The 23561-nt window shown below is 44.9% G+C and overlaps 2 protein-coding genes and 1 non-coding gene across 6 annotated transcripts in view; all 3 read right to left on the bottom strand.

Moving 5' to 3' along the window:
- LOC100297905 (ninein-like protein) overlaps nucleotides 1–23561 on the bottom strand; it is a 120487-nt gene that overhangs the window by 95622 nt on the left and 1304 nt on the right. The window contains exon 1 of one of the 2 annotated variants that reach the window (XM_059892804.1): nucleotides 996–16610. The exons of the other annotated variant lie outside the window; for it this stretch is intronic. Within the exon in view, the coding sequence (XP_059748787.1) occupies nucleotides 996–1460 (465 nt within the window). The 5' untranslated portion in view covers nucleotides 1461–16610. Of the gene's footprint in view, nucleotides 1–995; nucleotides 16611–23561 lie in introns of those variants that run through there. 2 annotated transcript variants of the gene reach the window in all.
- On the bottom strand, nucleotides 12370–12441 carry TRNAE-CUC (transfer RNA glutamic acid (anticodon CUC)). Its single transcript has one exon. It is a non-coding gene; the product is annotated as a tRNA-Glu (tRNA).
- Nucleotides 16717–23561, bottom strand: part of NANP (N-acetylneuraminic acid phosphatase) — a 57396-nt gene continuing 50551 nt past the window's right edge. For 2 of the 3 annotated variants that reach the window (XM_059892599.1, XM_059892598.1), the window contains one exon: nucleotides 16717–18034. In XM_059892599.1, the coding sequence (XP_059748582.1) occupies nucleotides 17378–18034 (657 nt within the window). In that variant the 3' untranslated portion in view covers nucleotides 16717–17377. The remainder of the gene's footprint in view (nucleotides 18035–23561) is intronic. The other variant, NM_001105377.1, reaches the window with a different exon arrangement.

The following is a 23561-nucleotide window of genomic DNA, read 5'->3' as shown; positions in this document are numbered from 1 at the left end:
AAGAAAAGGTAAATAAGATAAATTCCTCAATTAAAAAATGTTAAAACCCTAACTTTTCGATAAACTGTTCTCCTAGTTTGATGACGTAAAATGTTATCTGAGATTCAGGTGCTTTGGAGATGGCCTGTTATTTTACCATTCTGCAAAAACGATTATCTATTTTTTTTTATTGAACCTGAACTATAATTTCAGCAGCAGCCCCTCAAGAGCAGCTTACCGTCGCTCCGTCCTATTGACAGTGCTGGCGGTGGGACCGCGAGCATCACTCGATCCTCCAGCCTGGACCATCACAAGACCACCGGCTCCCAGTTCTTGCCCCCAACCCCCCCTTCCCTTGCACCACCACCCCCGGGGCCGTTCCACAGCTCGGCCTAAGTCTCCAGGAGCAGAAAGGACCCGAGCGAACTTCCTCACTTCCATCTTGTGCAAATACACAGCTCAACAAGGAGTTTCCAGTTATCAGTATGATTTATGGGATCCGCGACTAAGCGCACCCGCGGGAGGAAAGCCGCGCTTCTGCAAAAACTACTTACAGCATACAAAACTCATAACAAACTTTTCCGCCCCAGAGCGTGAGTCCTTATTTCTAACAATTTTTTCAAGTGTAAACTCGTAATACAGCAAAAGGAAGCAGGTAGGAAGCAGAGCTTCTGCACAGTGAGGCGATCTTACTCAGAGCTCATCCCGAGCAGTAACTGGACGCCAGCAGCCGCCTAGAGGACCGGCCCGGCCGCCTTGGGACCCCAGCCGATCGCCCGCCGGCCACCTGAGCCAAGGTCCTGGAGCGGCAACCCAGACGCGACCCGCGAGAGGGCCGGCCTGGCTCTACCGAAGCCGCCCCGCGCCCCAGGGTCTCGAGGGAAGCGAGTTCCCTCCGGACTGACTCAGGGGCCCCCAGGCCCGGGGGCAGAGCGAGGCGCGGAGCCCCGGCCCGCGGTCCCAGCGCCCGCCACTGTACGCCCCCGGGTGCGCGATTACCCCCGCGCTCGGCTCACCTGGGCTGCGGCGTCTCGGGTCCCGTCCGCGCGAGGACAGACCAAGGGCGCGAGCGTGCGCTCCGCTCCTAGCCGCGTCTCGCCGCCGCTCTTTGTGTCTGGAGGCCCGGGAGCCGCTCTCCTCCCCGCCTGCAGGCGCTGAGGCTGCTCCTGGCGCGGGGCAACGAGGGCCGAGCCCTGGGCGGGACCAGGGGAGGCGGAGCCTGAGTCGGGGGCGGGCCCCAACTTAGAGGCGGAGCCAGAGGGGCGCGGCGGGGCGGAGAGGCGGGGCGGAGAGGCGGGGCCAGAGATCGCGGGACCCTCCGCGGCGGGGCAAAGCCAGGGGCGGGGCCCCCTCAAGAGGGGCGTGGCCCGTGCCGAGTGGGTGGGGTCGGTGGGCGGGCCCGCAGTGGGTGGGGCCCCGTCTGGAGTCCGCGGGGTGGGGATCCTAAAGGACGAGAGGGCTACGCGCTGCCCCGGGAACATCTTGGGAAAATTTAGAGCCTCAAGGGATGAACCAAGGGGCTGACCTTGCTGATCTCTGTGAGCAATGCACCCCTGTTCTCAGGTGTCGGTCTAGCATCCTCTTTTGGAAGCAAACCAGGCAACACACCTTAAACCCAAGTTGAGCACCATGCTCTGCTGCTCGGGGTGATGCCAGAGCCTTTACGCTGTGCCTGTGACCTTTCCCAGACAGGGAGGGACCAGCAGAAAGTCAGGCCACGCCGAGGTGGTCAAGCTGCCAAGACCCTGGTCGATTCCAGTTGATGGAAATTCCCCTAAATTCCCAACGGTGCGTGTTGCCAGAGTGAAGACTGTCTTTCCTCTCCTGTTCCTTACTCTCTGCTTGCTTGGGTTCTCTCTCATTCACCAGCTGGTGAATAAATTGTATGTCAAATGATGCTAGTGGAAGTGACAGAATCCCAGCTGAGGTATTTAAAACTTTAAAAGATGATCCTGTTAAAGTGCTGCACTCCATATGTCAGCAAATTTGGAAACCTCAGCACTGGCCACAGGACTGGAAAAGGTCAGTTTTCAGTCCAATTCCAAAAAGGGCAATGCCAAAGAATGTTCAAACTAATGTACAATTGCATTCATTTTATATGCTAGCGAGGTTATGCTCAAAATCCTTCAAGTTTCAGCAGTATATGAACTGAGAACTTTCAAATATACAAGCTCGGTTTAGAAAAGACAAAGAAACCAGAGATCAAATTGCCAACATTTGATGGATTGTGGAAAAAGCAAGAGAATGCCCCCCAAAATCTACTTCTGCATTACTATGTTAAAGCCTTTGACTGTGTGGATCACAACAAACTGTGGAAAATTCTTCAAGAGATGGGAATACTAGACCACCTTTCTTGTCTCCTGGGAAACTTGTATGTGGGTCAAGAAGCAACAGAACTGGACATGGAACAATGGACTGGTTCAAAAGTGAGAAAGGGGTAGGTCCAGGGTGTTTAAGGTCACCCTGCTTATTTAACTTATATGCAGAGTATATCATGCAAAATGCCAGGAGAAATATCAACAATCTCAGATACGCAGATGATACCACTCTAATGACAGAAAGCAAAGAGGAACTAAAGAGCCTCTTGATGAGTGTGAAAGAGGAGTGAAAAAGCTGGCTTGAAACTCAGCGTTTAAAAAACTAAGATCATGGCACTCGGTCCCATCACTGCATGGCAAATAGAAGGAAAAAAGTGGAAGCAGTGACAGATTGTATTTTCCTTTGCCCTTATCCCAAAGAAGGGCAGTACCAAAGAATGTTCAAACTACTGCACAACTGTACTCATTTCACATGCTAAAGTAATGTTCAAAATCCTTCAAGTTGGGCTTCAAAAGTGTGTGAACCGAGTACTTTCAACTGTTCAAGCTGGATTTAGAAAAGGCAAAGGAACCAGAGATCATATTGCCAACATCTGCTGGATCATGGAAAAACCTAGAGAATTCCAGAAAAACATCTACTTCTGCTTCATTGACTATGCTAAAACCTTTGACTGTGTAGACCACAACAAACTGTGGAAAATTCTTAAAGGAATGGGAATACCAGACCATCTTACCTGCTTCCTGCAAAACCTGTATGCAGCTCAAGAAGCAACAGTTAGAACTGGACATGGAACAGTGGACTGGTTCAAAATTGGGAAAAGAGTATGTCAAAGCTGTATATATAATGGATATAATTTGAGCAAACTCTGGGAGGACAGAGGAGCCTGGCATGCTGCAGTCCATGGGGTCACAAAGAGTTGGACACGACTTAGAGACTGAATAACAACAATAACAACATGGGAATCATAGTGCCATATACTGGCTGCTTGTGAACCACCCAGTCATTTAACCTTTGGTTTCCTCAGTTCCCTCATCTGTAATTTAGAAATTTTAAAAATAATCACTGGATAAGCATGTGTGCTAAGTCATATCTGACTCTTTGGGACCCCATGGACTGTATCCCACCAGGCTCCTCTGTCCATGGAATTTTCCAGGCAAGAGTACTGGAGTGGATTGTCATTTCCTCCTACAGGGGGTTTTCCTGACCCAGGAATTGAACCTGAATCTCTTTTGTCTCCAGATTGGTGGGCAGATTCTTTACCATTGCACCACCTAGGAAGCCCAACAAGCATGTATCACGTTTAAATGAGCTAATCAGTGGCTACTTATCTGAAGGAGGCAGGGAGACCAGGAATCCTTCACCTTGAATATTTAAAAATTAAATGCTAGTCGGAGGCCTTCCTTGGTGGTCCAGTGGTTAAGAATGCACCTTACAATGCAGGGGGGGCACTGGGTCCATCCCTGGTTAGGGAATTAAGATCCCACAGGCTGTGGAGCCTCCAACTACTGAGCCTACACACTGCAACTGCAGAGAAGCCCTTGAACAGCCTGAGTGCTGCAACGAAGATGACGCAACTAAGACAAAACACAGCTTAAATAAGTAAAAGAATTAGATGTCTTAAATATGTAAGTAAATAAATGCCAATGGGTATATCTTACTGTAACCGAAAGTGGGAGTCCTGCTGCTTGCTGCTCAAAAACCAATAAAGAGGCAAGGTTAGTGGAAAGGAAACTTTATTTCGCTTTTTTTTATTTTAGTTTGCTTTATTTCAGATGCTGGCAACCCATGGTGGGGAGTGGAGAGCAGATTCTTGTCCAAAAGCTGACCCTCCACATCCATGTGGCTCTCCTACTTTAAATTTTTTTATTTTGAATTAGCATTTATAGAAAACTTACAAAAATAGTACAGAGAGTTTCCATATACTTCTTACAAGGTTCCCCTAAAATTAACATCTAATACAATCATGGTTAACAGAATCAGGAATTTAACATCAGTACATTACTATTAACTAAAGGCCGTATTCAAAAAATCAGAAATATTTCCAGCTTATCTTGCTTAGGTGGAAGATGAAGTTGAAACATTACCCAACACTTTAGGGAGAAATGAGGTGTTCTGTTCTCACCATTACTTACTAGTGGCATATTGATTGTAATTGTTTTACAAACTCAGTACTGTTTAAATTTAACCAGCAGTTGGGCTCAGTGGTAGATTCCAGTGCTTTCCTTTCGAAAGATATTATCTTACCCACAGTCTGGATTTAGAAGAAAAACTAACCCCAAATTCTATTTGTTAGTTTGTAATCTTATCCTATGAGAAATACATTCAGTCTCTCTGTCTCTGCTGCTGCTGCTGCTGCTAAGTCGCTTCAGTCGTGTCTGACTCTGTGCAACCCCATGGACGGCAGCCCACCAGGCTCCTCCGTCCATGGGATTTTCCAGGCAAGAGTATTGGAGTGGGGTGCCATCACCTTCTCCGCTCTCTGTCTCTAGAGCATGCTTAATGTCTGGAGAGACTAATGATGCAAGGGGCTTCCCAGGTGGTGCTAGTGGTAAAGAACCCACCTGCCAATGCAGGAGACATAAGAGATGAGGGGTTCAATCCTTGGGTCAGAAAGATCCCCTGGAGGGCATGGCAACCCACTCCAGTAGTCTCACCTGGAGAATCTCACGGACAGAGGAGCCAGGCGGGCTACAGTCCATAGGATCACAGATTTGGACACCACTGAAGTGACCTAGCATGCAGGCACAATGATGCAAGAGAAAGAACATTCAGGACATGTTGGGTGGGGATCAGCATAACTTTAAGGTATGAGAGGGAGAAACTAGGGCCCTAGAGTTCTGAAGACCACTCACAACATAAGATGCACCTTATCAGGTTACACCCAAAGCCCCCACCTCCCAATGTTTCTCCTCCAATTTATGTGTTGTGACAAATGACAAACATCCCATAACCATGTATTCCTTTACTCAAGGCTTTGATGGCTCCACATTTACTAGGCAAGGGAATCTAGGCTCACAAACCCTAGTCCAGGGTTGTTCAGACATCCCAGTGCACCTTTCCAACTTCTATCTTTTGTCTCATGAAGCCCTGGCTCCAGCAAAGCCATGTACTGGCTGCCTCTTGAGAATGCCCTTGGCACTCCTGCCTTCGTGTTTTTGACATGAAAGGCTTCTCTCTGCTTGAGTTGATCCATTCATCAAGGTTGCACTCCAGCCTGATCACTTTGGAGAAGACACCCTCAGGACCATCTGTCCAAGTCATCCAGTAATAGTCCTCTTCTGCTTTGTGCCAATCATTCTGGTGTCCTGATCTGTTATTTACATCATTATCTGAAGTTCCCCTGGTAAGTCCTTGTTGTTTGAGTCCCACCAAGATTATAGCTATAGCTATATATATAATGTATTATATATATATATGTGTGTATATATATATATATTTATGTATATATGTTGGCCACTCCAAGCAGCTAACAGGATCTTAGTTCCACAATCAAGGATAGAACCCATGCCCCTTGCAGTGGAAGCAGAGAGTCCTAACCAGGGACTTCCAGGAATTCTGAATCCCACCTAGATTATAAACTCTTGCAGTCAGACATAGTAATTTTCACCTTTATATCCCCCAAGACACATTAGTAGAAAGCCTGGTAAGTGAGGGAGGGGGATTCCTTATTTTATTGGATTCTCATGTTGATGCTATGTTTCTGGCAATTGTCTCAGTACCGAGTGGGGAAAAGCGTGGTTTTTCTCTGTGAAGAGATATCCTAGTTTTTCTTTGATAACCTATCATGAAATTGCTATCTATGAATTCCAATGTTTTTCAGAGAGTTGAGAATGGCCAGCAAACCTTCAAACGGCTGTGCTTTGGCAAACGGCCACAAAATACTGCATTTGTCTTTATAGTGTTGACTCACAGATTTTTCATAGTCAGTTTTCAACTTAAAACAACAGCAATCAGATGACTTAACGGAGTACTTTATCCTTTAATCCTTTTAAAGGAAAGAGTTGCCGTATTCAGGTTCTTTTTCACTGGGAGTCATGGCTAAGTGCTGACCTCAGTACTTTTGGAAAACATATTCATTTGTGGATACTGTTGCTTCATTACACTTTGATGAGCCTGGATAACGTATGTAGCAATGTCACGAACCTAAGAACTAAAGAAAGAACTAAAGAAGCTTATTAACTCAGCTTGATTACACTGTGGAAGTGACAAATAGATTCAAGAGATGAGATCTGACGGACAGAGTGTCTATGGACGGAGGTTCGTGACATTGTACAAACCATCCCCAAGAAAAAGAAATGAAAAAAGGCAAAATGCTTCTCTGAGGAAGCCTTACAAATCGCTGAGAAAAGAGTAGTAGCAAAAGGCACAGGATACAAGGAAAGATATATCCATCTGAATGCAGAGTTCCAAAGAATATCAAGGAGGGATAAGAAAGCCTTCCAAAATAATCAATGCAAAGAAATAGAGGAAAACAATACAATGGGAAAGACTATAGATCTCTTCAAGAAAATTAGAGATACCAAGGGAACATTTCATGCAAAGATGGGCACATAAAGGACAGAAATGGTATGGACCTAACAGAAGCAGAAGATATTAAGAAGAGGTGGCAAGAATACACAGAACTATACAAAAAAGATCTTCACGACCCAGATAACCATGATGGTGTGATCACTCACCTAGAGCCAGACATCCTGGAATGTGAAGTCAAGCGGGCCTTAGGAAGCATCACTATGAGCAAAGGTAGTGGAGGTGATGAAATTCCAGCTGAGCTATTTCAAATCCTAAAAGATGATGCTGTTTAAGTGCTGCACTCAATATGCCAGTGAATTTAGAAAAGTCAGCAGTGGCCACAGGACTAGAAAAGGTCAGTTTTCATTCCAATCCCAAAGAAGGACAATCCAAAGAATGCTCAAACTACCACACAATTGCACTCATTTCACATGCTAGCAAAGTGATGCTCAAAGTTCTCCAAGCTAAGTTTCAACAGTACCTGAACTGAAAACTTCCAGATGTTCAAGCTATATTTAGAAAAGGCAGAGAACCAGAGATCAAATTGCCAACATCCAATGGATCATCAAAAAAGCAAGAGAATTCCAGAAAAACATCTACTTCTGCTTCATTGACTATGCTAAAGCCCATGACTGTGTGGATCACAATAAACTATGGGAAATTCTTAGAGACAGGAATACCAGACCATCTTACCTGCCTCCTGAGAAATCTGTATGCAGGTCAAGAAGCAATAGTTAGAACTGGACATGGAACAATGGACTGGTTCAAAATTGGAAAGGAATATGTCAAGGCTGTACATTGTCATCCTGCTTATTTAACTTTTATGCAGAGTACATCATGCAAAATGCCAGACTGGATGAAGCACAAGCTGGAATCAAGATTGCCAGGAGAAATATCAATAACCTCAGATATGCAGATGACACCACCCTTATAGCAGAAAGTGAAGAAGAACTAAAGAGCCTCTTGATGAAAGTGAAAGAGGAGAGTGAAAAAGTTGGGTTAAAACTCAACATTCAGAAAATGAAGATCATGGCATCCGGTTCCATCACTTCATGGCAAATAGATAGGGAAACAGTGGAAACAGTGTCAGACTTTATTTTGGGGGGCTCCAAAATCACTGAAGATTGTGACTGCAGCCATGAAATTAAAAGACGCTTGCTCCTTGGAAGGAAAGTTACAACCAACCTAGATAGCATATTCAAAAGCAGACATTATTTTTCCAACAAAGGTCCGTCTAGTCAAGGCTATGGTTTTTCCAGTACTCATGTATGGATGTGAGAGTTGGACTATAAAGAAAGCTGAGCGCTGAAGAATTGATGCTTTTGAACTGTGGTGTTGAAGAAGACTCTTGCGAGTCCCTTGGACTGCAAGGAGACCCAACCAGTCCATCATAAAGGAAATCAGTCCTGAATATTCATTGGAAGGCCTGATGCTGAAGCTAAAACTCCAATACTTTAGCCACCTGATACAAAGAACTGACTCATCTGAAAAGACCCTGATGCTGGGAAAGATTGAGGGCAGGAGGAGAAGGGGATGACAGGAAGAGATGGCAGGATGGCATCTCCAACTTGATGGCCTTGAGTCTGAGCAAGCTGCAGAAGTTGGTGATGGACAGGGAAGCCTGGTGTGCTGTGGTCCATGGTGTCCTAAAGAGTCAGACATGACTGAGCGACTGAACTGAACTGATTGTCTCCCAATTCTAGGAGGCTGGAAGTCCAAGATCAAGGTGTTGGTGGGGTTGGTGGAACCTGCAGGCTCTCTCCTTGGCTTGCAGAAGGATGTCCTCCCCTCCACTCCCTGGTGTCCTCATGTGCCCTTTCCTCTGAGGGCATGCATGGTTGGTGTGTCTTCTTATAAAGATACCAGTCCTAGAGGATTAAGGGTCCACCCTTATGGCCTCATTTAACCTGAATCACTTCTTTAAAGACCCTGTCTCCTAATAGTCACATTAGGGGTCAGGACTTCACCATATGAAATCTGGGTGGGGCGGGGGGACACAGTTCAGTGCAGACACCTCTCCTCATCTGTGGGTCCCTCACCCTCCTCCTTACATACCTACCTCCTTCTCTTCTCTCACTACAGATCCACTTTCTCTTTTTCTGCGGTTTTAACTCATTTGCCCTTTTAAGTGTTCACTCAGGAGAGTGGAATGTGCTGAGTTCACAGTCCTTGGACCCGTGGTTTCACCTCAGGCCTGTTTTGCTTGGCTCGATGACCAGGACCCTTCCTGTGGGTGACTCTCTCCCACATTGGGCTTCTTACAGTCATCACCCTCCCTGTGCCCCCACGACCTGGCCCCCTTGGCTCCTCCTTAGGGGGTCTGGCCCCCCTGGGAATTCACGAGTGGACCCCCCAAACTAGACCCTCTCAGTCCCAAACTGTAAGACCTGCACATTGAGGCTTCCTTGGTCCCACCAGGCAGAGAAGTTCAGAGAAGTCAGGGGTGGGAGCCCCTCGAAGCTGCGGGAGTTCAGACAATGCCTGACAGATGGACAATCGCACCCTGGCCCACATCTTAAAGGAGATTCCCAGCCTCTGTCTCTGTCTCTCACCCAAGCATGTTTTAACCTGGTCAAGGAATCACTCTTTCTCACGTCATTTTTATTCAGTCACCACACACACACACTTAACACAGTAGTACTGCACACACACACACACACACCATCAAAACACCCCACTGCACACAATCCCACCAGACATCCCACCAAGCACATGCATACCCACTGCTCACATCGACACCGCAGTCCCTCGCCTCACAAACTCAACAACACACAGCCCACCACTCACACGATTCCACTGCATGCACCCCACCATTCACACACGCCCCGCTAATGAGCACTCCACTACATGCACAATTTCACACACATATACTGCAGTACTCAACACACATAATATTCACATACACGCTCCTACAAAAACTACATGCTTACACACAATCCCACTACATACATACACAACCCTCCATATTCACCTCACGACTCACATATCCACATGAACACAGACCACTACACCCATATTCCTCACACACCCATGCACACGCACCCAGAACACTGTATTCGCTCCCCACTATTCACACACACACCACCACACAAAACTTCAGTGTGCACATATATACACCCCTTCCACGTACTTGCACACACACTACACATGCAACTCTCTGTACATTTATCCACCTCTACACACACACTTTCGCTCCACTATCCACACCCCCCCCATATCCACACTCACACACCCCATTACACACATGCACACAAACCCACAAGCTCACACACACAAGCTTTACCCCTCCTTATTCTAAAATGCTGATGACAACGCTCTCCACACCCCTGAGCCTCATATCCAGGAGTGTCCTTCCTACCTGTCCAAGCTGCATTTGTCACCATTCCCTACTCAGATCCCTTTCTTCAGCCAGGCTGATCACTTTCCTTCTTTGGAGGCTGTGAACTCCTCCTGACTGCTCAGCACTCACTGCCTGCCACTCAGTAGGGGTCTGATAACTTTGTGTTGAACTGAATTCTGTGCAAATATTTTGACTTGGGCATTTTTATTTTTTCAAAAAACTTTTTATGTGGCTGCACTGGGTCTTAGCATGTGGAACCTTCTTTGCCACATGCAGGATCTTTAGTTGCAGCATGTGAGATCTAGTTCCCCGAGCAGGGATCGAACCCAGGCCTCCTGCATTGGGAGCTTGGAGTCTTAACCACTGGTCCACAAGGGAAGTCCCGGGAAGGGGTCATGTATTTTGCAATATACTCCTTCTTTCTTATGTACCAGGATGTCAAAATTGAAACTAAGTCAGTAGATATCAGACATCAAAAGTGAGTGTGAGGCTCCCTGAAGTTTTCAAGGTAATTAGTTAAGAACTAGTTTCCTGATTTTTGAGGCTCCTCCCCGTTTTCAGAGCATAAAAGTTGAGAAAGTAGAGTTGAAGGTGGAAGGGACTTGATGGGGTTTCTTTGTGGAGTAACTGCAGCCTGTGTGTCCCAGTCCCCTGGAGAACGGTACAACTATCTCCTTGACCTCAAACTTACAGAGTCGGGTCCAATGAGGAAATTCAGAGAGGGTGACATACATTTGCTGCAGAAAGCACACAAGTTCCAGGGTCCTGGGGCAGCAGTCAGAACAGAGGAGGGAGGTGGGTGGGGGTGTAACTCCACTCATGGATGGTGGGGTAAAGACACGGGAAAGAGGCTGATCTGGACCCATGTGAAGTCCTTCTCATCCAGGACTGCCTGGGAGAGAAGGGTCTCACTCGTCAAGGTCGGTGGTGAAGAGGTCTGGCAGAGAACCAGGACTTGGGTGGGGGTGGGGGGCAGCCCGCTGGAGAAGGGGTCCGGCAGCAGCAGGAGCCAGTGGGGGCCTCAAGAGGCCTGGGCAAGCCCACAAGGTAGCCATGTGCGGCATCTGTTGGGCTTGCAGGCCGTGGGGCCAACTCACGACGGCAAAGGCTCCAGACACACGACCTCCTCCCTGTCCACACACCGTTCGCTGCCCCACCCCTGGCTGCAAGGAGATGAGCGCACGAGCCAGCCTGGCTTCATCTCCACTGGGAGGCTCCAGGAATCTCAGGCCTTGAGGGGACAGGCAGGGTGCTGGGGTCCTGTTCTTGACCAAAGATGGCAGTGTGGACTCATCTGGTAGGCTAGCCCTTCTGCAAGTCTGAGCACTAGTCTCAATGCACTGGCAGGGAGAAACTTTCACATCTAAGTAGAAGTTAAAAAACAATAGGTGACAGGAAAGTTTCATCTTGATTACATTCCAGAGTCATCCGAGCTCAGCGTGCTGGTTACACGCATGTTTCCTCAAATTCTTTTATGTCTGACTACCTGGTGCTTCAAACGTGGTCCCTGCATTTTCTTTGATCTGCCGTACTATCCAACACTTGCCTGGGGAGATACTTGCCGGGCTGGGTAGGGGGACTGGCTGGGGCCAGGCTCTCACACCATGCCATCCAGACTGTCTCGCCCACTATGGTGTGCACCCAGGGTACTGACTGTTCTGCTTTGGCTCCATGTTTATCATTCCTACAGGGAGGAGTCAGCCGACTGATCCACAAAATTTGCACATTCCAAGGAGTTAAATGTAACAAACAGTGCTGTTTTCAGAGGAGCACTGTAAATCTTATTTCAACGACATCTGCTGGACACTCAGTGAAGAACCATATGTGTGATTTTCAGAGTGTATTTTCTCAATTATTATTTTATTTACTTTATTATGTTTTCAAGCACACATTTCAAGCTTAGGAGATGTACAAAAAGATTATCTCTAATTATTAGGAACTCAGCAAGTATTACATGGGTGATATTAAACCAACAAATAAACCACCACAAAATTTAACTTTGAAATTATTAAAAGCTTGGGTTGAGGATCTTATCCATTGATCAGCCTGATGCCCAGGAAAAAAAAATCATGACATCTTCCAGGCAATCCATGAAAATAACTGTATTGTCAATGTCATATATGTGAAGAGTGGTTTAAAATAGACAGTTTTGACCTACCAAGGTCACGTGACTTTTCTGTACCTTTCTTTTTGGCCACATCATGCAGCTTCTAGAATCTTAGTGCCCTGACCAGGGATTGAACCTGGGCCCTGGCAGTGAGAGCACCAAGTTCTAACCACTGGACCACCAGGGAATACTTGTTAACTGTTAAACTTCGTTGTAAAAGTATAAATCGAATGGATTATATTCAGAAGGGTTTTATTATGAAGAAATCTGAGTTTAAGTCTTAGAAGTGATCATAGGAACATAGTTGCCTATCAAAATAAATATCTTATGTATAAAGCAACTTTGAAAATTCAGGAACACAGGATCATAACGAGCCCTGCCACTACAATCAAAGTCAAAGAAGAAATGTATACAAGAATATAGAGAATGAGGAAGTTGGGGAAGAGATCTTAAGAAATAAGCTGCATATATAATTTTTTTTAAGTTTCAGGCATGCTGTAAATCTCCAGCTCAAATGAGCGGCTTTTCTCAAACTGTGGGTAGTGACTGTGGGGCACAGGACTAGTTTTGTGGGGCCTGACCTACACTGAACATCGACTGGATAGGCTTCCATAATAACGGCAATACTGCTTCTACGCCAAACCCAATGCAAACTATGTATCATAAAGGAATTTAAACACCCACACGCGAACTGGGCAAACAGGCACCGACGGCAAAATTACGGAAGCCAAAAAGCACGGGGACAAGTGGCAAAGGATTTAGTGATGCAAGCAAGCGGAGACGAGAGCAGCAATGGGGAACGCTGAGGAACCACGAGGTGCACAGCTACCCCTTCAAACATTCAGGCACGGAAACCGCCAGATACCTCAGTCCTCACGGAAGAGAGCGAGCTGAGCTAAGGGTGATGGGGAAAAGGTGCTCCAAATACCAATGGAGGCAACTCTCTGGGAGTCCAGCAGTTAGGCCTTGGCATGCTCACTGCAGAGTTCGATCCCTGGGTTAGGGAACTAAGACCCCATAAGCCACGCAGCACAGCCCCACCCCCCTCAAAAAAGCAAAAAAAAAGTGGTAAAGAAAACATGCAGATACAAATAGATCCCTGGATCCTTGCCGTCTCCAACCTGGTCCTCACTCAACAGAAGTCATGATGCTTCTCTGGAATAAAAACAGAGGGTCTCTAGACAGGGGCACCACACACAATGGGCTCAGGAACAACCAGAGATTAAGTGACCATACGGCTGTCCCCTCGTGTGACATACCTTCCCACTCAGCTCCCAGGGGCCCACATCAGACCTCCACTCAGTCAGGAGTCAGAGATTCCTCTCCAGGAAACCAGACCAAGAGCAAAGACCTTAAAACATTGACCCCAGGGGTTTTTCAAGTAACTGCCTACCAAGCACCCTACAGAAAAGGAACCTCTGAGTATACAAGCCCCATCCATTCATGCAGAGCTCCCAATCGTGCATTTTCATCCCTTTTCTCTTACTCGTGATACATGAGGTTCACTGGGCATTTAAGGAAAGCCTCTAATGTGCACAAACAGACCCAAATAAACAGAAGACAGCAACATGGAAGATACAGTGGATTCTTGGATTCTTCAAAAACATTAAAAAAAAAAAAAACTTTAGGGGTGATATTCCACTCAAACCAAAAATAAATGCTATTAAGAACATTTTCTTAAAACTGAAAAAAACTTGGAAATTAAAATACATAATGGCAGGCAGGAAAAAAATCAGTAAGACTGAAAGGTAAAGCTGAAGAAATCTTTCAAAAAGTAGAACAAAATAAAGAGATTTTGGGAGAAAAAAGAAAACAAAGTGGAATGTCAGGAGAGGAGGTCCTGAAGGGTGGGAGGTCCACGGAGTGGGAAACACAGGAGCAGAGCGCTTATCAACTAAGTAAGGACATTTTTCTAGGACTGAAGAACGTTAGGTTTTGTTTGAAAAGGTTCAAGAGCGCCAAGGACAGAGAATGCAAACACAGCAAGGGAAATTTTCACAGACCACTGGGGGGCGGGAAACAGAGTTCTAAGAGCTTGAAGAGAAAAAGAAAAGTGTCACAACAACGTGGCCGCTAGGCCACAAAGCAATGCCTTTGAAACTCTGAGTGACCTCTGGCTACATGCTGTTAAACTATCAATGCTGGGAGAAGAGAATAAAAGCATTTTCAGACGCTTGAGATTTATCTCATCTTTACAGGGAAACTGCTCAAGGATGCATGCCACCAAAGGGGGAACAAGTCAAGAAAGGGATGACACAGGGCTCAGGACATCTAACCTAAGAGGTAAAGAGACTCACTGAGATGGGGTATGCCCCACAAGAAGGCAGGCAGATGGAGCAGAGGAAGGGCTTCACAGCTGTCCCGACCTCAAAGTGGACACCATGCAAGTCAGCAGAACCATCGCCTTTATTAGCAGTGGATGGCTGAGCTCAAAGGCGGATGCTCCTAACAGGAACAACTTACAGAAGCTTCATGGCTTTTTAAATCAGTATCTTAGCAAGATCATTGCTTTCTAAAATCAAAAAAGCAGAAATAAAAAGCTGACTGAATCAGAGGAATTTATACACTCACACCTACCTATATTCACAGATACGCAGGAAAGTGCTGACAGAAGAGGCCTTTTTAGGGTAGGCGGGCTGCTGGAAAAGAGATGAGACGGACATTTTGCTATTCACACGTTCATTCTTTGACTTGTGCACCACAAATAGGACTTGTTCCAAAATGAAAAAAATACATTCCCCCATTTAAAAAAGGATGGAATGAAAAAATCCTGAGCATCATGCGTAGCAAGGAAGTAGCTTTGTTTGTTAAACAGGTAAAACTATGCCTAATGTACACACATTGAGTCAGTGTTCACCATACATGTGTCTAATGGATTGTGACAGAAAATGCTTCCTGTTGTGGGCCGCAAAGAAATCTGACAGTGCTAAATCGAGCACCTCTGCAACTAAAAAACTATCTTTCCTGCAATACCACGCTCACTGGGTCCTGGGCACTACTGTATCTAGGATGCGTGTGTGCCAGTGGGCGAGTGTGTGAATGGAACCAGAAAACAGCCAGCCTTGTGTCAGCGTTCCACGGGCACGGCCCGCTCGTGGCTACGAGGCATTCCTCCATAACGACAGTGTTTGGGTGAGCCTCTGGACAACTGAGAATCTGTGGCTTTCTAGGCATGTGGGCAACTATGAAAAACAATAAAGAATTATTTTAAAACAAACCCCCCTAAAAATTAATAAATTTAATTATTTAATAGGTCTATTCCAAGATTTCTTAATATCTTCTGTAACATTCCATTCAGAATGCAGAAAGCCAAAGTTCTTCCCTAAGGATGGGTGCAAATGGAAAGTAATAACACATTACAAGTAACGCAATTATGTCATTCCCCACCAGATCACTTTTGTTGAAGAACTGCTCACTTAGCAACTGAGGTGCCCACCTGTTGAGATCTGCTAGAGATCCCAGGAACTGGGAGCAGTGAGCCTTCTCAGGCAGCATAATGAACGCAAGTGCTGGACTGTCTCATGGGCGAAGTGAAAGGACAAACCCTCAGCACCACACTCGCCCCCCACTGAGAAATCACACACACAACCATTTTCCTATCAACAGCCTTCAACTTAACAATTTAAAACATCTACACTGCAACTGAGGTCACATGGGCACCACACCTAGAAGAGTTTTACACAAACATTCCCTGTTCACAGGCGTTCAGTTTCAGAGCCACAACAATGCTCTTCACAGTCAAGGGCACAATCACATTTTAAAAAATTACGAGTGGGATGCGTAACAGGCACTTGCACAATGCCTGAGAACCCTTTCTTGGGAGAATACCTGAAGGAGCCATTCTATATATATCCAAACAATCGAACATTTTACATTAGTAGTTTCCTATACAAAAGGTAAAAAAGGTACCCCACCAAAAAACAACCCAGATCAGTATTTCTTTTTTCCTTAATTAACCTTTTTATTCCAGGTATGGTTGGCGAAATCATGAGACTTTCTAGCCTCCTGGTCTTGAGAGAAGTTTTTCAAGTTGCAGGATGCCTCACTTTGGACTTAAGAGTAAGCTCAAAGCAAACCCTGAAATGGGTATAGAAATTTGTGAAACAATGACAGTTTCCAAAAGTTCAAGTATTAAAATGGCACCCTGGAAATGGTTAAGAGTACAATCTACTCTTCCGTCAGTTTTCACCACATGGTGAAACTATCCGTCAGGAGACAACAGAGGAGGCACAGCACGATTAGGACGCGCCAAGGCGAGCCCCTCTGATGTGCTCACAGGGCAACAGCCTGGGGCCACGCGGCCTGCACTCCGCACAGCGAGACTGGCCGGCCCCTCAACCCCGCCGCACTCCTGGGAAAAGACAGTGCAAGTACTTCCCTAAGAGGCGAGGAAGACTAACAGGAACCTACACACTCACTCTGGAAAGTTGGGAAAACGTTACGGAAAAGGAGCACTGTATGCTGAGTTTAACAGCTTTTTTACTGGAAGAATTTATTGGTCACATACACACCAGAGGAAAACTATCCCCTCCCCCCACAAAAAGGTAAGGCAGAAAAATTAGATTCATAAGAGAAGTATACATTCAAAGTAGGCAAAAATATGATGCATGTGTTTAAAACAGAAAAATATGAAAATAATTTCACTATGAAATGCTTTGATTGGCATGTAACTTGGTACTTACTTCATATCAACCAGATCCAACTGCTCTAATAAATCTCTATTATATGTTTCAAAATAGCTATTTAAAAAAAAAAAAAATCTATTTTTAAGCCAAAACATAAAATCTGTATTTGTACATCCATGAACAAATCATCTTCCTTGGTATCTTCAGAGATCCAAGATGCTAACAGATTAATAAAATAATTTTTTTTTTTTTTAATCTCAAGCCACAGATTAACAAATATACTTCTTCAAAGTTTCCTGGATGACACTACTAAAAGTTACTTGTATTAATGTACTCTGGATTTTCAGATATAAATACCAGTCAATGGTTGGTTGGCCATTACATGACAACTGTAATTATCCTTAGAACTGGGTCACAGTATAGAGAATGCTTTATCTTTTCTTAGCTGTAACCCTGTTATTTGACCCTAAAATTCTTAAGTATACCGTTTTCTGTGCTTTAAGTGGACACACTGACTTTGCAGTCTATGCTGTGTAAGAGGGCAGGTAACTCTAGCACAGAAGAAACGATATAATGCGGTGTGGGGGATGACTTCAGGGGCACCACCCCATTTTTATTTATCCAGACTGTTGCCTTCAGCCCTGCATTGAGGCCTCCTTGTATATCGGTTTCCAGCGTGTCACCAACCATCACACAGTCCCCAGGCTGTACCCCGAGGAGGTCACAAGAGTAATAAAATATGGAAGGGGCCGGTTTCTCCTCCTTCTGCTCTCCACCCACAACAATAGCGTCAAAATAGGACTGACAGGCACAAGCCTCAATCTTCTCCCTCTGGGTCTGTCGTTCTCCGTTTGTCAGTAAGAGAAGGCGGACCTCCTTTCGAAGTTCAGTGAGCATGGCTTTGACCTCTTCGGCCAGCGTCATGTGCTGTAAACGTGTAGATTTCCACAGGAAATAACATTCTTCAGCTAATTTCCTATTGGCTGCACCGCCTTTGGTTTCCTGGATTGCTTCTTCCCAGTGTGAAGTCCTGAGGTCAGTAATGCACGTATTAGAAGGATGAAAGCATTCCTTGCTGAGTTTAACTTGAACTTTGTTGCAGATGATTTCAGCCTCTTCTTTGTAATGGTATTTTGATTGTAAGAGCTTTATCACCTAAATAAAGGAAAATAACTCCATCAACACACTTCATGTCTTCAATACCCATGTCCTCAGAAGCTGTGAGCCTATAAACCAAGAGCAAAGACAGATTCTAACTCCACTCCTGACTTGGGATGCTCTATTGCCACACCATTTCCGGTGGGAATTTGTCTTACTATAAGAGCACCATGGGACTTCCCTGGTGGTCCAGTGGTTCAGAATCTGCCTGTCAATGCAGGGGACAGGGGTTCAATCCCTGGTCCAGGATCTAAGATCCCACACGCCGTGGGGCAACAAGGCCCACGTGCTCCACAATGGGAAGCCCGTGCGCCACACCTGGAGAGTAGCCCCCACTCTCCGACCTAGCGAAAGCCCACTCACAGCAACGAAGACCCACACAGCCAAAAATAAGTAATTAAAAGTTCAAAACACAAACAAACAAACACCAGAGTGAAGATTTCTCAACATTTCCAGACAATTCATTCACACGCACACACACACACACACTCCCTCCCCGCCCCCCGACTCCTCCTAAGGAGATTCTTTACATACAGCTATAGAAATCCCTCATTTGTCAGTTTAAGTCTGTCACCCTTTATTCTGCTCATGAAGACATGAAAATAAAACTGCGCTTATATTTAGTGAAATAGAGAATTTCTAACAACCAGTATTTAGACTCTTCCCAGATATAAGGCTAGTTCACCTAACCTCTCCTCATCTATATCTATTTTATCTTTTGAAGGCCTAGTTTAATTAACCACCATATAATAGGGGACTCAATTCTGTACTTTTAAAAACATATGTGTGTAGTTCGCATGGAATCAAGCATGTTCTGTGATTTCAGCAGTCTAATGACAGTGGTTCTTCCTAACTTACTTTTCTTTTTTTAAATTATTATTTTATTTTTTAACTTTACAATATTGTATTGGTTTTGCCATATATCAAAATGACTAACTTACTTTTCCAGATAAAAAACTTCAAGTAGTTCTGAGTCTCCCTCTTTGTCACACTGGTTGTGAATCCTTTATCATAATCCCTCTTAGGATCCCACAGCTCTTTACCTTGGCTTTTCATTATATGAGGTTCTTACCATGTGGCCTGTTTGCTAACATTTTCTAAGACTCCGATGTGGCAAGCATTATGCTCAAAGCTCACATATGCTATTTCTAATCTCTTCTACAACTCCCCGAGGGAGCTTCCTTCTTGAGACGAGAGAAAGGAAGTTTAGAACTGATAAAGAACTTGCCCCAGCTGAGCCTGAAGCCCATACTTGCCTACCTCCACAGGCCACATGTGTACCTTCATACTATGTATTCAGTGCTGGAGACTGGTCCCCTTGTTCTCATGACATTATCTGATAAGGACAATAATCATCACAAACGCTGGGTTGAGTGCCCTGAGAGTCACATGAAAAACTGGAACTCAACGGTAAGAAGCAATCCCAGAGTTGTTGGGTAAAGCAGGCAGAGGAAGAAACATTTAAACCAAGGCATTCCCAAGCCCAAAGGTGGGGATGGGAGGAGGATAAGAGCATTCTAGAAAGAAGGAACAGCACAAAGACCCAGTACTTGGGATTCTGTGAGCTGGGCAAGCTAGAAGCTGAGTTCGGCCGCAGTGGAGACCATGTGAGGGAGGGTGCCAGGTGAGGCTGGAACGGCATTGCCAGATGCACTGGCACACCTCACGCCCACAGGTGCCACTGGCCTCCTCCACAAGGGCCTGGGCTTCTCGGCCCAAGAGCCGCATCTCTCCACACGGGCACCGGTGCACATGGGCTGGAGCCAGAGGACAGCCCGAGGAGTAGGTCTCAACCAGTAAAAAGCAGAAATTAGTGGGTAGATATCACAGCTTCCTTGCCCCTTAGGAGGGAGAGTGGAATATGTCTGCATGTGTCTCCCAGAGTCCCAAGCCGTGCGCACAGTTACCTGCTCCTCGGCAGGGTTCGTATTAGATTCTTCCCCTTTCCCGTCTGACTCCACCATCCCCTGCAGCACTTCCTAAGATCACTTGCCAAGTGAGTTACTTGCACTTGGGAGTGTAAATAATTCAATTACTTGATGTACTGGGGACTTCTGGGGAAAGTCGATCAGCCGCGGCACTTCTGGATCTTTGAGGATGAGCGCAATACACATGATTGGGGCTAAAATCTTCTTGTTGTCGAAGCAAAGCAGTCAAACAAGTATTTCCTAAACTCTACAAGGAATAAATGATCTGCTATTCATGCCAGACACTCAGTTCACCTGCTGAAAAGGGGAAAGAGCTGAGTAGACCCCTTCTTCCTGTAATAGCTAAGAAAAGCCTTACTAGTCCAATGAAAATATACCAACCCTAAGAATTTTAGGTAAAGGCAAAACACTGAAATGTTTTGTTTTATAAAATTAAATTTCAATGAACCAATCAAGCCTTTTCAGTCACCATCTTGTCTAGCAATGTCAAGTGACTTCCTCCAGTGCTATGAGGGTCACTATAGTTTCAGCAATGCTACTGCTATACAATACAAGGACACAGCCCTCGAGGACTCCACAGTACTCCTGATTCAACAGGAACTGGCTCACTGTTCATTGGGTTAGAGCTCCCAATAAAGATCCAGTTTCCTGTAAACTGTAATTGGCAATTCATTAAATACATTCCTGGGATGTGAAAAAGCCAATCCGCTCACCTTAAAGGGAGATTCTTGCAGAGGCATGGCGTATGGATCCCAAGTTTCAAAACTGCTTCCCATTATATTCCCTGATTTAACTTTGCCACAATGACTAATTACATATTCATCTGGAATAACCAGTGGTATTTAAACAGTATTAGCATCTTTGGGGGAAAAAGTTTATCAGTCATTTACATATTATTATTAGTTCAAACAGAAATAACATCTGAAGTGAATTAGTCCACATTATTGGTGCAAACTCACCAAACATCTGCACTGAGAAAAGGGAAGTTTTAATTGAACTCGATAGAGATGAAGAAAAAAGATCTCTAATTTGGAGGCATGACGACATCTTGTGTAAGGGCCTACAGTCTGTGTAAGGGCATCTTGGGCAGGCCTGAGGAGGGTTCTGCGGAGAATGAGGCCTCTAGACACCTACAGGCCCGAAGAAGGGAGAGACGGGAGAGCAACATAAACTCAAACTCCATCTCCTTCCAGACTCTATTTCAGGTTATATCCCAACACATATAGAAAGCAAACACTGCCCTACCTCCTGCTTTCCAGACCCAGAATTAAAGTTACCACCATGAGTACTAATGTGTGTGTTTAAGTTGCTTCAGTCGTGCCCGACTCTTTGCAACCCTATAGACTGTAGCCTGCCAGGCTGCTCTGTCCATGGGATTCTCTAAGCAAGAGAAATACCAGAGTCGGTTGCCATTTCTCACTCCAGGGAGTACTCATGTTTAGATATGATTTTAAAAGACTTTTTTGAGGCCTACTGTGGGAGCCATATAACACATATGATTAAGATATGAAGTGGCTGAATTCTAAATAAAACTAACTTACAAATACATGCTCACAAAACATGATGGCTGCATACAGACTAACCAAGTCAACCAGTTTTCCTGTTATTTTTAGTTCAAGACTTTGTTCAAATATCATGTACTCCATGTGGCCTAACCTCACCAACCTATTTTGAAACTGCAATTCTCTCTCCCTCCACCTAACACATTTGTAAATAAAAGCACATTTATTATGTTCCCTGTCATTCCCATTGGAAAGTAAACTCAAAAATGCAGGAATATTTTTTGCTTTGTTCTCTGAGAAACCCCAATTTTCTGGAGGCTTCCGCTTGAGTTGTTGCTTAGTTGCTAAGTTCAATCTGACTCTTTTGCAACACCATGGACTGTGAAGCTCTTCAGGCTCCTCTGTCCATGGATTTCTGCTTGAGTGGTGACACTGAAATACAGGCCTGAAGTGGGTGGAAAAAAAGTAGCTTTCCCAGATGACTAAAAAAAACAGTAATAAAGCTGATGGCCAATATTTTGTAATAACTGTAAATGGAAAGTAACCTTTAAAACCTGTATAAAAAATTTTAAGAAGAGGTTGGAAAAAGAAAAAATATTAGAGCTGATATTTAGTCAGTATGAGCTTCGCTGGTGGCTCAGACGGTAAAGAATTCACCTGTAATGCAGGAGACCAAGGTTCCATTCCTGGGTCATCCCTTGGAGAAGGGAACGGCAACCCACTTTGGTATTCTTGCCTGGAGAATCTCATGGACAGAGGAGCCTGGTGGGCTACAGTTTATGGGTCTCAAAGAGTTGGACAGAACTGAGTGACTAACACACACACACACAGTCAGGACATGATTCCTTCTCCTCAAGCCCAAAGCAATGGCATTGCTGGACTTCCCCCTCCTCCTTTCATAAGGCATTCAGAGTGACTCAGAAAGCTGGCATGTTTCTTTTAACTAGGCCAACATCTGTGGCTGTTGTATTCTTATGGGATAAAGCGATCCTAGATCCCTGTATAGTTAATCCTTGTATAGTTAATAGCATTTCACAGGATGTTTACAAAGGAAACAGAAAGAGAAACAAGTCTGGAAAAATGAACTTTTATCCATCCATTCAACATTCATTCAACATTTACCATGTGTCAAACAAGATGAATATGACAGCTTGTCTCCTCTTTAGAAGCTCATTACTGGGACTTCCCTGGCAGTCCAATGGTTAAGAAAGCGAGTTTCCAATGCAAGGGGCAAGTGTCCAATTCCTGGTCAGGGAACTAAGATCTTATAAGCCTCACAGTGAGCCGCCCCGCTCCCCACTAAAAAAGGAAACTCAGTATTTAGTCGTGGACATCTGAGTTGCAAAATTAATTGTAGTATCCTTTGACAAGAACATTAAAAGACATATGAACAAAATACAGAGCTGGTATAAGGGAGGGTGTAAAGACCAAGGAGAAATACAATCTGACTTTCGTTTTTAAAATTTCGCTGTGGTAGGAATGTGGAGGATGAAGAGGACACAGTAAGCCTGGAATCAAGATCACAGCAACAGTCTAGACAAGCAACAAGTCCAGCTTTAACTAAGACAAGGGCATCGGGAATATGCAGGAGGGCACAGACTTAGAGACAGAGTGGACAGTAGTACAATTCTGGAACACTGGACTCCATGTACTTCTCATACATTACATTAAACCTAGCAGATAGGGTTTCTGAGAACTAATACCACTACTCAAAATACCACTATTGAAAGATCTGAGGGTTAGAGGGGTTAAATAACTTGTCTGGGTGCTTTCAGCTAGGTATGGAGGAAAACTGTGATTCAAACTCAACTGTCTCATTTTATGTATTTATTTATTTATATTTATTTTTTGGACAAGCCACATGGCTTGTGGGATCCTAGTTCCCTGCCCAGGGATTGAGCCCCCAACCCTTGGCTGAAAGCACAGAGTCCTAACCACTAGGTTGCCAGGGAATTCCCTCAACTGCCTGATTTTTAAAGCCTACACTCTTGGCCTATAGCAAGAATTGGACTAAAACAAGGATTTAATTACAACACATTGGACTTGGCCTGCCGAGAAAACACAGGTAAATATGTACAGTCTGCAGGGAGATAC

Source organism: Bos taurus, chromosome 13, assembly GCF_002263795.3.
Source record: "Bos taurus isolate L1 Dominette 01449 registration number 42190680 breed Hereford chromosome 13, ARS-UCD2.0, whole genome shotgun sequence".
Lineage (NCBI taxonomy): Eukaryota > Metazoa > Chordata > Mammalia > Artiodactyla > Bovidae > Bos > Bos taurus.
This window is presented reverse-complemented; position numbering and strand designations above follow the sequence as displayed.